The sequence below is a fragment of the Caretta caretta genome, chromosome 24 (genome assembly GCF_965140235.1).
Source record: "Caretta caretta isolate rCarCar2 chromosome 24, rCarCar1.hap1, whole genome shotgun sequence".
Lineage (NCBI taxonomy): Eukaryota > Metazoa > Chordata > Testudines > Cheloniidae > Caretta > Caretta caretta.
The window spans coordinates 11,137,641-11,153,829 of record NC_134229.1 but is presented as its reverse complement, the minus strand read 5'-3'; the positions used below and the strand labels follow the sequence as shown (position 1 = coordinate 11,153,829).

General features: G+C 62.0%; 1 protein-coding gene across 2 annotated transcripts in view; it reads left to right on the top strand.

Moving 5' to 3' along the window:
- The first annotated feature begins 1,716 nt into the window (after window positions 1-1,716).
- Window positions 1,717-16,189, top strand: part of NR1I3 (nuclear receptor subfamily 1 group I member 3) — a 22,146-nt gene continuing 7,673 nt past the window's right edge. The window contains exons 1-6 of one of the 2 annotated variants that reach the window (XM_048828909.2): window positions 1,717-1,820; window positions 5,968-6,165; window positions 9,166-9,296; window positions 11,067-11,248; window positions 13,752-13,987; window positions 15,414-15,559. In XM_048828909.2, the coding sequence (XP_048684866.1) occupies window positions 5,981-6,165; window positions 9,166-9,296; window positions 11,067-11,248; window positions 13,752-13,987; window positions 15,414-15,559 (880 nt within the window). In that variant the 5' untranslated portion in view covers window positions 1,717-1,820; window positions 5,968-5,980. Of the gene's footprint in view, window positions 1,821-5,817; window positions 6,166-9,165; window positions 9,297-11,066; window positions 11,249-13,751; window positions 13,988-15,413; window positions 15,560-16,189 lie in introns of those variants that run through there. The other variant, XM_075122704.1, reaches the window with a different exon arrangement.

Genomic DNA, 16,189 nt, shown 5'->3' with positions numbered 1-16,189 from the left:
TGTTCCTGCATGGCCAGGACCTAAGCGCCATGGCCCATTCCCACCCCCTGAGCCTGAAGCCCTTGGTGTAAACCTGAGATTCCCCAGAGCATGGAGTTCACATTGCGGACCCAGAGAGCAGGGCTTCAGCTCAGAGATCTCTGGGGGAGCACCAGTGCCCAGCCTCAGCCTGGCTCCCCCTACCCTGTGTAGGCCCCGGTGCCTGGCCACAGCCTGGCTTCCCTGCCCTGGGCAGGCCCTGATGACCAATCCCAGCCTGGCTCCCCCTTCCCTGGGCAGGCCCCAGTGCCCAGCCCAGCCTGGTCTGGTGGAACTGAACCAGTCTATCCTCATTCCTGAGCAGCAAAGGGAGTTCCTGGAGCTTCACACTCTCTGAGCTGAGAGCAATGGAAGGGCAGTGCCAGTGGATGCTGGGGTCTGCCAGGGGCAGGAGGCTGGGTCTAGCCTGCTGGGATGGGGGCACTGAAAACCCATGAGTGGAGACAGCCAAACACCTCCCTCTCAGACTGCCAGCATTGGCCTGGCACTTCCCCCAGTCCAGCTTCCCACAAGGGTCTGTGACTGGGGAGTGCCCAGGGGACAGGCAGGGCTGACTTCTCAGCCCTAGGACATTAAGGTAATGGGTGTCGGGCAAGGGTTTCCACCCGTCAGGCTGGGCTGAGTGTGAGTGGGAGGCTGCAAGCCCCAGAGAGTGTGTGTCAGCCCCAGAGAGTGTGTGAGTGAGCCCCAGTGTGTGTGTCAGCCCCAGAGAGTGTGTGTCAGCCCCTGTGTGTGTCAGTCCCAGAGAGTGTGTGAGTGAGCCCGAGAGTGTGTCAGCCCCAGAGAGTGTGTGTCAGCCCTTGTGTGTGTCAGTCCCAGAGTGTGTGTGAGTGAGCCCCAGTGTGTGTGTGTCAGTCCCAGAGTGTGTGTGAGTGAGCCCCAGTGTGTGTGTCAGTCCCAGAGAGTGTGTGAGTGAGCCCCAGTGTGTGTGTCAGCCCCAGAGAGTGTGTCAGTCCCTGTGTGTGTCAGTCCCAGAGAGTGTGTGAGTGAGCCCCAGAGTGTGTCAGCCCCAGAGAGTGTGTGTCAGCCCCTGTGTGTGTCAGTCCCAGAGTGTGTGTGAGTGAGCCCCAGTGTGTGTGTCAGCCCCAGAGAGTGTGTGAGCCCCAGTGTGTGTGTCAGCCCCAGAGAGTGTGTCAGCCCCAGTGTGTGTGTGTGTCAGCCCCAGAGAGTGTGTGAGTGAGCCCCAGTGTGTGTGTCAGCCCCAGAGAGTGTGTGAGCCCCAGTGTGTGTGTCAGCCCCAGAGAGTGTGTGAGCCCCGGTGTGTGTGTGTCAGCCCCAGAGAGTGTGTGTCAGTCCCAGAGTGTGTGTCTGAGCCCCAGAGAGCACGTCAGTTTCAGAGTGTGTATGTGTGTGTGAGTATCAGCCCCAGAGAGTAGTGTGTGTGTGTGTGCATGTGTGTGTGAATCCCAGAGTGTCTGTTTCAGTCCCAGAAAGTGCGTGTGTCAGTGTCAACCCCAGTGTGTTGCCTCTCAGGGGCCACCGAGGACACATACTGTCCCCATGTGCCCAAGGTCCTCTCCCTGGCTGCTCCCACTTCCCTTACCCTCCAGCTGCTCCCCCCTCCCTTTACCCCACAGCTACTCCCTGCCACCCTTCCCTGCTGCTCCTGGCCTCCACTCCTTGAAGTTCAAAGTTCAAATTCCACCCAGGCTGTGAAATAAATCAATCCGAATCTGTCTGTGTGAATGCTGTTGGGGAGGGAGCAGAGTCCCGGCCTGCGGGGAGCCTGGGAGACAGCCCCACACCCGCTCCCAGCCACACACCCCCAACCCACACCGTCGGTGAGCGGGCACCCGGGATGGGAGGGAGGGGCGGGGGGCAGCTAGGCTGAGGGGCTGGGATGGCACAGGGTCTCCGCCTGTGTTTCCATGCGTCAAGAAGGGACAGAGACAGGGAGTTGAAGTTCATGCCCCTCTTGATTCAGGGCCAGCCAGGCGAGGTCCCCGGGTCTTTGCACCAATGGGGGTCCCAGGCGAGCCAGGGCCCCCTGGCTGGGCTCAGCCCTGCTCAGGAGAGTGAGAGGGACTGGGGCCAATGTGAGTGAACAGCAGGGAGACTGACAAGGCAGGTCTCTGGTCGGGAAAGGGGGCTTTGAACAAGTGATTTCTGGGGAATCATGAGAGCTCCGCAGCTACCCCTGCCCCACCACAACTGGGGGAGCCACCCAGCCCCAGGCCTTCAGCCTTCTCCCTGCCCCCTCTGTCCCCCTCTGGGTGCCGATCTCTGCCTGGTGCTCCCAGCCCTGGACAGCTGCCCATTTCTAATGAACTTTGCCTTCTCCAGGCTGGCTAATCTCCCCCCACGCTGGGTTAACAATCCCCGCACGGGCCCCAGACTAACCCGGTCAGGGAGGGGACTGTGGGGACAGCTCCCCACAGCCAGGCAGGTCACCTTGGCTCCCAGAGCAGCCTGCTTCACCTTGACGAGGGGGACCAAGCACAACAGGCACCAAGAGGTTGGGCTCCTCCTGACTCCAGCAGGGCAGGGCAGGTCCAGCCCGAGAAGCAAAAACTGCCCCTGCTGGGTGGGCACAGAGCGTTGCACACACATTGCAGTGATGCTTGGCTTGGTCTAGGACGGGACTTGAAGCCAGGTCAGCCAGGCGAGTGCTCTACCCACTGGGCTAGTATGAATAAAGCAGCTGCTGCTGCCCCTCCTCCTTGGACAGTTTGCTGTGGAGCGAGGCACCTGCCTCTCTCATTCTCACCAGAAAGGCCTGAGGTGCCAGACGCCATGTGCGGGGCTCCCAGGTGACTGGCTAGCAGAGCTGGGCACCTCCCTGCAGCCAGGGCTTAGGTGCCTAGCTTGGTGAGGGGGCACGGCTTAGCTCACACCCCTTCGGTTGGCATCTCTCATTGACTGGCGTAGGTGGCTCTCCCCAGCATGTTGGAGTGTGGGTCGCAACAGTGTCGGGCGCCCCTCCCCCCTTCAGTGTATGGGAGCCCAGACCCCTAGCTCTGGCTGTGTGGGTCGCAACAGTGTCGGGCGCCCCTCCCCCCCTTCAGTGTATGGGAGCCCAGACCCCTAGCTCTGGCTGTGTGGGTCGCAACAGTGTCAGGCACCCCTCCCCCCCTTCAGTGTATGGGAGCCCTGGGCCCTAGCCCTGGCTATGTGGGTCGCAGTGTCAGGCACCCCTCCCCCCCCTTCAGTGTATGGCAGCCCAGACCCCTAGCTCCGGCTGTGTGGGTCGCAACAGTGTCCGGCGCCCCTCCCCCCCTTCAGTGTATGGGAGCCCAGACCCCTAGCTCTGGCTGTGTGGGTTGCAACAGTGTCAGGCGCCCCTCCCCCCCCTTCAGTGTATGGGAGCCCAGACCCCTAGCTCTGGCTGTGTGGGTCGCAACAGTGTCAGGCGCCCCTCCCACCCTTCAGTGTATGGGAGCCCAGACCCCTAGCTCTGGCTGTGTGGGTCGCAACAGTGTCAGGCGCCCCTCCCCCCCCTTCAGTGTATGGCAGCCCAGACCCCTAGCTCCGGCTGTGTGGGTCGCAACAGTGTCAGGTGCCCCTCCCCCCCTTCAGTGTATGGGAGCCCAGACCCCTAGCTCTGGCTGTGTGGGTCGCAATAGTGTCAGGCGCCCCTCCCACCCTTCAGTGTATGGGAGCCCAGACCCCTAGCTCTGGCTGTGTGGGTTGCAACAGTGTCAGGCGCCGCTCCCCCCTTCAGTGTATGGGAGCCCAGACCCCTAGCTCTGGCTGTGTGGGTCGCAGTATCAGCCGGCTCTCCCCTGCATTCAGTGTATGAAGAACAGGAGTACTTGTGGCACCTTAGAGACTAACAAATTTATTAGAGACACAAGTACTCCTGTTCTTTTTGCAGATACAGACTAACATGGCTGCTACTCTGAAACCAACCATTCAGTGTATGGGAGCCCAGACCCCTAGCTCTGGCTGGGTGGGTCGCAGGGTGTTCCTGTGATTTGCTAGGTCCTTAAAAGTGAGTACTGTCCCAGCTCAGCATCACAGCATCTCAGGCCCTCTGTGAAGCCAGCCCCTGCTCTCTTGGGGCTTCCTGCCCATCTGTAAAGTGAGGAGCAAATGTCCCTACTCCCCAGGGGCTGAGAGGAGACAACCCATAAACCATTGTGATGGGGCTTGGATATAGCAGTGAGCAGGACCAGCTATGTACTGAGAAAGCTAGATCACTAGGTAGATAGAGGGGTGTATGGGGACAGAAGGGTGTGTGTGTGGCGGGGGGGGATAGATGGGTGAGTATGGGGACAGAAGGGGGTGTATGGGGACAGACGGGTGTGTGTGTGGCAGGGGGGGATACATGGGTGGGTATGGGGACAGAAGGGGGTGTATGGGGATAGCCAGAGGGGTGTATGGGGATAGAAGGGGGGGTATGGGGATAGCCAGAGGGGTGTATGGGGATAGATAGATGGGTGTATGGGAATAGATGGGGTTGTATGGGGATAGGCAGAGGGGTGTATGGGGATAGAAGGGGGGGTATAGGGATAGCCAGAGTGGTGTATGGGGATAGATGAGGGTATCTGGGGATAGAAGGGAGTGTCTGGGGATAGAAGGGGGTATGGGGATAGCCAGAGGGGTGTCTGGGGATAGAAGGAGGTGTATGGGGGTAGATGGGGGTGTATGGGGATAGAAGGGGGGTATGGGGATAGCCAGAGGGGTGTCTGGGGATAGAAGGAGGTGTATGGGGGTAGATGGGGGTGTATGGGGATAGAAGGGGGGTATGGGGATAGCTAGAGGGGTGTATGGGGATAGAAGGGGGGGTATAGGGATAGCCAGAGTGGTGTATGGGGATAGATGAGGGTATCTGGGGATAGAAGGGAGTGTCTGGGGATAGCCAGAGGAGTGTATGGGGATAGAAGGGGGGTATGGGGATAGCCAGAGGGGTGTATGGGGATAGAAGGGGGGGTATAGGGATAGCCAGAGTGGTGTATGGGGATAGATGAGGGTATCTGGGGATAGAAGGGAGTGTCTGGGGATAGAAGGGGGTATGGGGATAGCCAGAGGGGTGTATGGGGATAGAAGGGGGGGTATGGGGATAGCCAGAGGGGTGTGTGGGGGTAGTTGGGGGGTAAAAGATGGATTCCCTGCAGAGCGTGCTCAGCTGTGGGAGGGGGAGCTGGCCGCTAGCCACGTTCATGCATTGGCAGCAGCGTTCCAGAGGCAGCAACACACTGTGCACTGGGGCTGCACTGCAGAGGTGGAGGCAGAATGTGGGGCCGGTGCGGCTGCCAGAGGGTAACTGGGGGCAGAGAAATGCTGTAGCTGAGAGTGCTGCCCCCTGCTGGCAGGTCCTGCCTGTTCCGTAGCCCCCGTGGCACGAGATGGCCCCCGAGAGGCCCGGTTCACTTGGTAGAAGATCCCCCATGGGTAGGTGACAGGCAGTGGGGCCATCTGACCGCTGCCATCTGCTGCCTCCCTCGCTGGCGTTAGCACAGTTCTGGTTACTCCCGGCCCAGCGGCCCAGAGAAAAGCTCCCCCTAAGGCTCTTTGGAGCGTGGGGGATGGGCTCCGTGGCCGGTGAAGGCTGGGCACGGTCCTAATAGAACTTGATACGGGCTCTCCCCAAACCCACTCGACCAGGCTTTGAGAGAAACAGCATCTGTGTGTGTGTGTCTGCATGAATCAGGAGTTTTCCCACCACCCACCGCCGCAGTATCTGGGCACCTGCCACGTACAACCGACAGCAACAGCTAAGTTGTCATGTGACTGCACAATGCCTGCAGGAGCATAAACAAAGGGGAGGGGGGGGCTCCGTGACTGGGATCCACGGGGGGGCCTGTCCCTGGGGAAGGGAGGGTGGAGGAGGAATGGGGCCCCAAGGATGGGGAGCCGTCTCCTGGGGGAGGGCCAGGAGAGCAGGCTGGACTGGCCTCTATGGAAGGACCACATGGCATGGTCTGACCTGGGTCATGTGGGGTCTGCTGGAGCTTAGGCCTGTCGCTGACTCTCCTCTCCCCACAGCAGCTTCCCCGCCATGCTCAGCCCCTCTGATAGGGAGAGCAGCAGCAGCAGCAGCCCCAGCATGCTGAGCCTTGGGGCTGGGAGCAGCGAGGACAGGGAGCCAGAGGGAGAGGAGAAAATCTGTGCCGTGTGCGGCGACCGAGCCACTGGCTACCACTTCCATGTCATGACCTGCGAGGGCTGCAAGGGCTTCTTCAGGTGAGGGCCCCCCTGGTGCCATCACCCTGCCAACTCCAACTCCCTGGGCCTGAGTCTTTCCACCCCATGGGGCTGGCGAGGGTAAACACTGCCCCCTATTGGCGCTGCGCAGGCAGGGCACTGCCCTGGGTCACACCCAACACCCCTCAGAACAGGGAGGGTTAGGGTGTGGGGGTGCAGTGGTGTGTATACATGTGTGCATAGGGTATGTGTAGTGTGTAATGGTTTTCTTATGTGCTTGTATGTGAGGAGGTGTGCAGTGAGATGTGCGTGTTTGTAGGGGTTTGACTGATATTGCGACCGCATGCAGCATCTCAGGGGACCATGCTGTATCCAGTTTATGAATGGTTGCTGTATCTTTGTGACCTGGGATTGGAGCAGCTCCATGGGAGAGGGTTACCACAGCTCTGCCAGGACCTAAAAACAGCAACAGGGGGAGGTGATTCCTACAGCCCTGGTGATTGTAAACAGCTCTGGAGAGGTACCACCCTGGGGTGGTTTGCAGAGACTGCTTTAGGGCAGGGCAGTCACAGAGGACAAAGGAAGAGGGTGCGTTACAAAGGCTGAGTTTGAACAGATTCAGGTCTGAACCTTGCTGAAAGGTTGGAAAGGCGGCGGGGCCGGGCCTGTCTGGTTCGTGCATGTGCACAGCTTTCTCACCGTTACCCTTCCTCTGGGATGCTTTTGTCCTTCAAATACATGTGCTCTGCTGGGGAAGGGCTGGGGGGTCCCTGGTAACAGCCCAGGCACTGTCTTTGGCGAGAAGGCGTGATGCAGGTGCTGGCCTTGCTGGGGATGTCATAGTGTAACGCAGGGGGCTGTGCAGCCTTAAAGTGCTGCTCAGGAGGGAGCGAGACATGGGTCTTGGCCCAAGTGAGGTGATGGCTGGGAGCTGGAAGCCTCAAGAAGGGGCCCTCAAGAGACCACAGAGCGGGAATACAGGTGCAGTTACCCTCAGCTGTGAGGGGGTGTAATGTACAAGGTGTATGTGTAAACTGGTGTTTCTCTAAGGGATGTGTATGTTGTGGATGTGTATGGGTGTGTGTGTGTGTTGATGTGCATATTTGGGGTGTGCACTGGGATGTTTATGTGGGTGTGTCTGTGTGTGGGGTACATGAGTGTGTATTGGGATGTGTCTGTATATTGGGGTGTGCAGGAGTGTGTTATGCACTGGCGTGTGTATATCAGGAGTGCACATTGGGATATATATGTGGGTGTGTACCCAGGTATGCGTATGCATTGGGATGGGCATGTGTGCATAGCATGTCTGTGCGTTGGGGGAGGGTGCGGTATGTGTTTGTGTGCACACAGGCAATGCCCTGGGTCAGTGTCTGTTGTGTCCGACCCTCATGGCAGCTGCCCTGTGGCTGTGTTGTCCTGTGGCTCACAGCCGGCCATGTGCTCGTCTCCACGAGCCTTTGCTGCTGCTGACCCCAGGTTTATCTCAGCTGATGCCCAGGCAAGTACAGCCGTGCCAGTGACACAGGGTGCGGCTGGGACACTCTGCTGGGCATGACTGTCCAGGCCTGTCCCTCCCTGCAGGGCTCAGCTGGCACTGGCTCAGCTTGGATCCCAGGCCCTTGTCCACTTGCCCAGCCCCCCAGATTCACCCAGGTCAGCTCTGGCTCCAGCCAGGCTGCGTTTCGGCAGCACTCAGCAAGGTCCCTGCTCTAGGCCACTGTGCAGATTCCGGTCATGTAATGGGATATGCTGACTGAACTGGGCCTCACCTGCTGCCTCCTGCAGCTGCCAGCCTGAGCCACATGCCAGCCCGAGCCACATGCCAGCCCTGATGGGCAGCAGCATCCCTGCATGGCTAACCAGGGTAACTACCCACTGCACAGTACTGCCGGCGACCTGACACCCATACAGCACTCCCTACTGTGCCTCCACCCCGATCCCTGCGGCCCAGTGCCCCCTAGTGCCAGTCTGGGGCACTGGGGTCATCGCTGGCTGTGCAGGGCGAGTGCCCCTTCTGCTCCCTGCAGCACCGTGCCCCTGTGCCACGCTGAGCCACATGCACCACTTCCTGCGGCATGCTGCATGTTCCTTTGAGGTCTCCCATCCCCCTGCCCCAGAGTGACTCTGTTTCATTGTGAGGCTTATTCTCAGGGAAAGGTGTTGAGGTTTCAGGACTTTGGGGCAGCTTTAATGCTTGTGGCTTCTCCTCCACTCAGGGAAGAAACAGTTCTAGACTCCCTGGTTGATCCAGATGGGCTTGTTCCGGGCATTGCAACTGACCGGGACAACCAATGCCTGAGATGACTACTGCGGGCAGGGCCCAAAGCCTCTTCCCCATGGCTTCTTGCAGCACCATTTACCATTCTGTGTGTGTGCACACACGCTGGCATAGCCATCTGTCTGTTTGTGTGTGCTGGAATAACCATCTGTGTGTGTGAGAGCAAGCATAGGAAGTGTGGGCCTACCCATCTGCATAGGGGGCAGATCTCGGGGGAGCAGAGAGCTGGCACACCCCGATGTGTTGGCATGTTACATGTCTGTGTTGCTCAATACCTGTGCCAGCACCCCCCGCCCCCCTGCCCAGACACGGCGACCCTGCGTCAGGGAAAACGTAGCTGGGACGGTTTGGTGGAGAGGAAGCTGGGAGCCGGCTCCCCCAGCTCTATCCCACAAAGCAGTGCCTTGCAGCTGGAAATGACCCAGAAGCCCCTGCTCCTAGCAAGGATGGTGCACGTTGGTTTGGGCATCCGAGTGCCTGGATGGGAGGGGAGCAGGAGCAGCAGGCTGTGCTGTGCCCGGCAGGGATGCAGTGCTGCATGGAGCAGGCTGGGGATGAAGCCAGCAGAAGGCTGGGAGGGGACGGCAGGTCGCTGAGGAGTGCTGGGGCTGCCTGCCTGAGTTGCTCTGAGCCTTGAAGTGCCAGGTCCAACGGGATGCCCACTTGGGGTTCTCACTGTGAGGGGCAGGGAGGGCTCCCTGACCCTCTCCCAGGGCAGGGGGGAGTCTCTCCTGTCCCCCAAGCCCTCCCCTCTTTTACAGGCGGTCCATCAGCAAGGGCGTCTGCTTCACCTGCCCCTTCACCCACAACTGCACCATCACCAAAGCCAAGCGCCGGCAGTGCCAAGCCTGCCGCCTCCAGAAGTGCCTGGCCGTTGGCATGAGGAAGGACAGTAAGTCGGGGCTCGGCTCCCTGCCCTCCTGCAGCTGGTGTCTGGCCCTGGGGAGGTTGGCAGGGGAAGTGCAAGGGCCACTTTCCCCAGGACACTGGCACTCAGGGAGTATCTGTGCTGCAGCCTTGTCAGCCTGGGGGTGCTCCCCTCTGGGCTCAGGCACCTTCCGTTAACGAACACCCCAGCGGGGGGATGCCAGGCTAGAGGAGTGCAGGGCTGATGCTGTGTGGGAATCCCAGCACAGCACAGCCATGCGGGGGGTTGGCTAGCAGGGTGCAGGGCTGGTGCCATGCGGGGAGTCCCGGCTGGCAAGGCGATGGGCTGGTGCCATGCGATATGTTCCAGGTCACTGTTGCCTAGTACTCACCCCTTGTTGCCCCCCAGCAGCACCCCTGCTGGTGACAGCAGAGCCACCCAGCCACTCTCTGCTGCATCTGCTCTGTCCCCATCCCCATCGAGCAGCTGGCAGGGAGGGAGAAGAGGATCAAGCCATCAGCAGTGTCGGGGCACGCAGGGGCCTTGGAGCGTCACCCAGAGGAGTAGCCCCTGCATCACTGGGTGCTGGGCAGATAACTCGCTGCAGGGACTGGGCAGATAGGTTGTTGGGGGGCTGTGGGGATAGCTCACGGGGAGGCTGGGTCCTGAATGCATAGTTGGCTGGGCAGACAGTTCGCTGGGGGGGCTGGGGGATCTGCTTGGATAGTTCGCTGGGGGGGGCTGGGGAATCTGCTTGGATAGCTCGCTGGGTGCTGCGTGGGTAGCTCGCTGGGGGGGGCTGGGTGCTGCATGGATCACTCGCTACAGGGGCTGCATGGATAGCTCACTTGGGGGACTAGGGGTTGTGTGGATAGCTCACTGGGCTGCTTTGTGCTTCCCCTGTGGAGCAGCCAAGGTCTCTGATTTGCAGCATGTATCTGCTATCTGACTCCAGTACTGGCTATGGAGAGTCTGCCTGCCCGGCCCCGAGTCCCCCCACCCTCTGCCGGTGCAGCCCCAGCTCAGAGAAGGGTGGCTGGTGCCCCTGATGCGTTAAAAGCAACCCTGTCTGGCGGGGGCAGCATTGGCCCCCTGGAGAACTGTCCCATAACACTGGGGGTGGGGGGGAGGCTCTCCTGGTGGAAGTGACTCTCCTGTCTTTACTCCCATCACTGCTGAGCGTCCAGCTAACACACACTGCCATGTCCCTGGCAAATGCCAGGAGCACCCAGGCTTATAGGGCTACGAGGCCATACCCCTTCCTCCAGGACTCACAGCACTCCATCATGCTGCCGTGGAGCAGGCAGACTCGCCCAAGGGCACTGGTGAGCCCCCTTGAGAGCTGGAACCCAGAAGTCTGGAATCCCAGGCACCTGCTCTGCCCACTAGACCCCTCTCCGTCCCACAGCCAGGAAGAGAACCCTTGCAGCCTAGTTTCAGCCTCCCTTTTTACCCACTAGACTCCTGCCCTTTTCTGGCTGGGGTTTCTTCCTAGCTCTAGGATGAACCCAGGAGTCCTGACTCAGCCCTACTCCTCCACCACTCTCCCCAGCCCAGAGCTGGGATTAGAACGCAGGAGCCCTGGCTCCCAGTCCCTACTCTCCCACTAGGCCCCGCTCCCTCTAGCTGGTTTGCCAGGAGGGCCATGGAACCCATGGCTGGGGCAGCGCCATGCTGAGCTCCCCAGGCTCTCGGGCGGGGCTGAGGGAGAGGAAGCTGGGAGGCATTTGTCAGCGTGGACCTGGGGAGTCGTTGCTGGGGCAAGCCCCTCACCCCTGCCCCGTGGCCTGGCAGTGATCATGTCAGAGGAGGCTCTGCAGATGCGCCGGGTCCTGCGGAAGCAGAAGCAGCAGGAGCGGGAGCTGGCGGGGGAGCCAGCGGAGCTGACAGAGGAGCAGGAGCAGCTCATCAGCATCCTCATCGAGGCCCACAAGAAGCACTTCGACTCCGGCTTCTCCCAGTTCATGCATTGCCGGGTAAGAGCCCCAGCCCCCCCGTAGCACCAGGGCAGCCACACCCCCGCTGGAACCAGCCCCCCCATACACCAACCCAGCTCCCCCCGCAAGCAATGCGGCAGCCACTGCCTCGAAAGCCACCCCCCTGCAAGAACCAGCCCCCCATACACCAACCCAGCTCCCCCCGCAAACAATGGGGCAGCCACTGCCCGGAGAGCCACCCCCCCATGGGAACCAGCCCCCCATACACCAACCCAGCTCACCCCCGCAAGCAATGGGGCAGCCACTGCCCCAAGAGCCACCCCCCTGTGGGAACCAGCCCCCCCATACACCAACCCAGCTCCCCCCGCAAGCAATGGGGCAGCCACTGCCCCGAGAGCCACCCCCCTGCGGGAACCAGCCCCCCATACACCAACCCAGCTCCCCCCGCAAGCAATGAAACAGCCACTGCCCCGAGAGCCACCCCCCCCCCGCGGGAACCAGCCCCCCCATACACCAACCCAGCTCCCCCCCCAAGCAATGGGGCAGCCACTGCCCCGAAAGCCACCCCCGGCGGGAACCAGCCCCGGGCACACTGATCCAGCTCGACCGCGGTCTCGGCCCGGCCAGAAGGGCCTGGGGCGGCGGGGGCTGCTCAGAGCCTTCCCCCTTCGCTGGGGCTGGAAGCAAAACAGCTGCTGCAGCAGCCTCACGCCCCACGGTTGAGCCCAGCTGCCATTGGCTACCTGAGTCACATGCTGGGATTCCTGCTCCCTGATTGGATCGGGCTGGTTACTGGGCCACGTGCTGGCACGGGGCAACTTTCACATCTGCCAGGGTTGGAGTCTGTTCTCCCCCCGGGGTGCCCTCCTGCCCCCCTTCCCCACACCTCTGCACCCCCTCCCTCCTGCCCCCATCCCCCTCCCACCCCCCCTGCTGCCCCCCACCCCTCGGTCCCTCCTACCCCCAACCCCCACTCCCCTGCCCTCCCTCCCTCCTACCCCCAGGTCCCTCCTGCCCCCACCTCTGTCACCCTCCACCCCCACCCCTTGTCATGGAGTCCCTGGGCGATGCTCTGGAACTGCTCCCTACGAAGCCAGGCAGGACTCTGGGGAAGTCTCCTTTCTGTGAGCAGACTGTCTGCAGGACACACAGCTCACACAGTTTCCACCTTCCTGGGTCTGACCTTGGAGCGTTCAGCATCCTCTGCCCCTCCCTGCGCTTCCCACAGCGAGTCCGCCCAGGCAGGCTCCTGGGGAAGCCAGAGGGTCCTGCCCCCCAACTCCGCAGTCAGACGTGACTCTCAGCCAGCCAGTAAAACAGAAGGTTTATTAGATGACAGGAACACAGTCTAAAACAGAGCTTATAGGTGCAGAGAACAGGACCCCTCAGCTGGGTCCATTTTGGGGGGCAGTGAGCCAGACAACTACGTCTGCACTTCACTCCATGTCCCAGCCAGCCCCAAACTGAAACTCTCTCCAGCCCCTCCTCCTCTGGGCTTTGTCCCTTTCCCGGGCCAGGAGGTCACCTGATTCCTTTGTTCTCCAACCCTTTAGCTCTCACCTGGCAGGGGGGAAGGGCCCAGGCCATCAGTTGACAGGAAACAGGGTGTCGGCCACTGTCTGTGTCCAGACCCCTGCACACATCTGCCCTTTAGGGCTCTGCAATGATCATACACCCTTATCCCACCACCTTGGTACTTAAGAACTGCCTAGGGGAAACTGAGGCACCCCCACACTATTCAGAGGAAACATTAAGAACAGTTCCGCTTCGTCACACCCCTCTGCCCCACCCCTCCCTCCTGCCCCTCACCCCCATCCCCCTGTCCCCTCTGCCCCTCCCACCCCCTCTCCCTCCAGCCCCACCCCTCTGCTCTTTCTGCCCCTCCCAGCCGCCTCTCCCTCCACTCTGCCCCCTGCCTCCCACCCCCACCTCTCCCTCCAGCCCCACCCCCCCTTTCTCCTACCCCTCCCAGCTGCCTCTCTATCCCCTCTGTCCCCCCTCCCTCCTGCCTCTCACCCCCACCTCTTCCTCCCTCCTGTCCACATCCCCTCCCCCATCCTAGCCAGGGCTGCCCTGGGCAGAGCCCACCTGCAATTCCTGTGGGAAGGGGCATTCAGGGAAGGTGAACAGAGACACCACCTAGGCTGATCCCAGCAGAGCTCCCGAGCCGGCCAGAGCAGCCACGTGTCTGCACCCTCCTCACTCAGGCCCAACTGCAGCTGCAGCGTCTGTACTTGCGGATCCTGTGCACGAAGTTCTGACCCCCAGGTCCCAGCTTCTCCCCGAGATTGGTCTCGGCAGAGGACCCCCAGCCACGGTGTGGAAGCGGCGCTGGGGTTCGTAAACCATGGCATCTGCAGGGCTGCACCCCACCGGGCCATGGGAATTGGAGCAGGTGCACCCAGCAGTCTAAGGCTCAGCTGTATCACAGGGCAATGCACCAGGGGGCTCGCCACACCCCAGAGTCAGCCGCCTCTCCACAGGGCCAGTTCCACTGACAGCAGCAGCACTAAGGCGCTGACTGGGGCTTCTGTCTCCCCAGCCCCCGGTGCGATTGTACATCCACAGCCTGAGCCCTCAGAGCACCCAGGAGCCCAGAGTTCCCCAGGTCCTGCAGGGGGTCTTCCAGCCTGAGGAGGGCGGCCCCCTGGCCCCCTTGCAGAGCCTGCCGGAGGACATGCTGCCTGACAGCTTCTCCATGCTGCCCCACTTCGCCGACCTCAGTACCGTCCTCATCCAGCAAGCGATTAAATTCGCCAAGGAGATCCCAGCCTTCAGGTCAGCACGGCTGGGCTCCCGCACCCCGAGGAGCGGGGAGGGGGGCAGCTGGGGGCAGGCGGCTCAAACTGCCTGGCTGGAGGGGAAGTGGGAAACAGGAACTGAGACCCTGAGAGTCTGACAGGCCCAGCTCAGCACGGCTAGCATCTGCTTTACCCCGCTCCTACCCCCTGCATCTCCCTCAGCCCCGCCCTGCCGCATCCCTGCTCCCCAGCCCCACCCTGCTGCCTCCCTAATCCCCCCCTGCACCCTTCAGCCCCACCCTGCCGCATCCCTGCTCCCCCACCCCCCTTGGCCCCACCCTGCTGACTCCCTGTTCCCCCCACCACAATGCCCCCTGCACCCCTCCCTGCCACATCCCTGCTCCCCCACTGCTCCTCAGCCCCACCCTGCCACATTCCTGTTCCTCCCACCCCAACCCCTGCCCTGCTGCATCCCAACTCCCCGCCTCGCAACCCCCTCAGCCCTGCCCTGCCACTTTCCTGGGTCCCCTGCCCCCCACTGCTCCGCACCTTATTCACCCAGGCCATGTCCCTGGGCCCCCTCCCACCTGCTCCCCCTCAGCCCCACCCTGCCGCATCCCTAATCCCCCCCTGCACCCTTCAGCCCCACCCTGCAACATCCCTGCTCCCCCATCCCCCTCAGCCCTACCCTGCTGCATCCCTACTCCGCATCCTCACCCCTTCAGACCTGCCCTGCCGAATCTGTTTCCCCCACCCCAACGCCCTGCCGCATCCCTACTCCCCCCTGCACCCCTCCCTGCCACATCCCTGCTCCCCCACTGCACCTCAGCCCCACCCTGCCACATTCCTGTTCCTCCCACCCCAACCCCTGCCCTGCTGCGTCCCAACTCCCCGCCCCACAACCCACTCAGCCCGCTCTGCTGCATCCCTGGTCCCACCCCCGAGCCCTGCCCTGCCTCATCCCTGAGGTCCCCAGCCCCTGCTACCCCACCCCCTTAACCTCCCCCCCCCAGCCCTGCTTCATTCTTGGGCCATTCCCCACTCCCCTATTGCCCTGTATCCCACTCAGCCCTGCCCTACTACATCCCTGGGACCCGCAAATCCTGCTGCCCCATCTCCCTGCTCAGCCAAGTCCCCAGGCTCCCCGACCCCTGCTCCACCACTCCCCTCAGCCCTGCCCTGCCACTTTCCTGGGTCCCCCACCCCCTGCACCCCACGGCTCTGCACCTTATTCACCCAGGCATGTCCCTGGGCCCCCTCCCACCTGCTCCCCCTCAGCCCTACATTTCCACATGCCTGGGCCCCCATCCCCTGCTGCCCCAGTGTACCCCCACCCCCCTGAACCTCCTCAGCTCAGCCCCCACAGGGTCCCTACCCCCCGCCCTCTGCGCCTATGGCCCTGGGCTGCTCTGTGCAGCTGCTCCCGGCCTGCTCTCATGCTCTCTCTCACTCTCTCTGGGAAGGAGTTTGCGGATTGATGACCAGATCTCACTTCTCAAAGGCGCCACTTTGGAGATCTGCCAGATCCAGTTCAACACGGTCTTCAACGAGGAGACCAAGGCCTGGGAGTGCGGCCAGCACTGCTACACCATCCAAGACGGTGCCCTGGGTGAGTCCCTCTGGCGCAAGGGGCAGGGGCTGGGCTGGCCCAACTCCCCCGGGTTCTCTCTGCTTCTAGCTCCCTGCCAGTGGGCCCCAGTGTCCCCCACAGGGGCTCCCACGGCCTGGGCTAGGGGAGCCCTGGAAGGGAATGTGGGCTGCCCTGCCTAGAATTCCCTGACAAGAACCGTGGTTCCCCCTGCACCCCGCCACAGCACTGTGCCCTGCCCTATGGGGGACTCACCCCCGGGCTGGCAGGAGGGGCTGGAATAGTGACTGACACAGCTACAACCCTGCACCTCATGCCGCACAGTGCCAAGCAGCGAGTGGCTGAGCACTGACGCTGTGGAAATGCTGCACGTACTGACCCCGAGGGACTTGCTGCCGCAGGGCATACGGGGCACAGGATCGCTGCCCACTGCGACATGGGTGAGATCAGGTGGGCCGAGGACATTTCCCAGAGCAGGGCCAGGCTAGGTGCCCTGGGGCCCATCTCCCGGGCAGGGGTGGCAGAGCCGCGGCCTGCTTCTCTCTGCGCTTCCAGGGCTGGAAGGCTGCAGTCCCCAAGGAGCAGGCCCTTCCCCACCCTGTCCTGTCCTGCAGTGCAGTGCACCTCTCCTAGCCACCCCCCAGCTCTGCA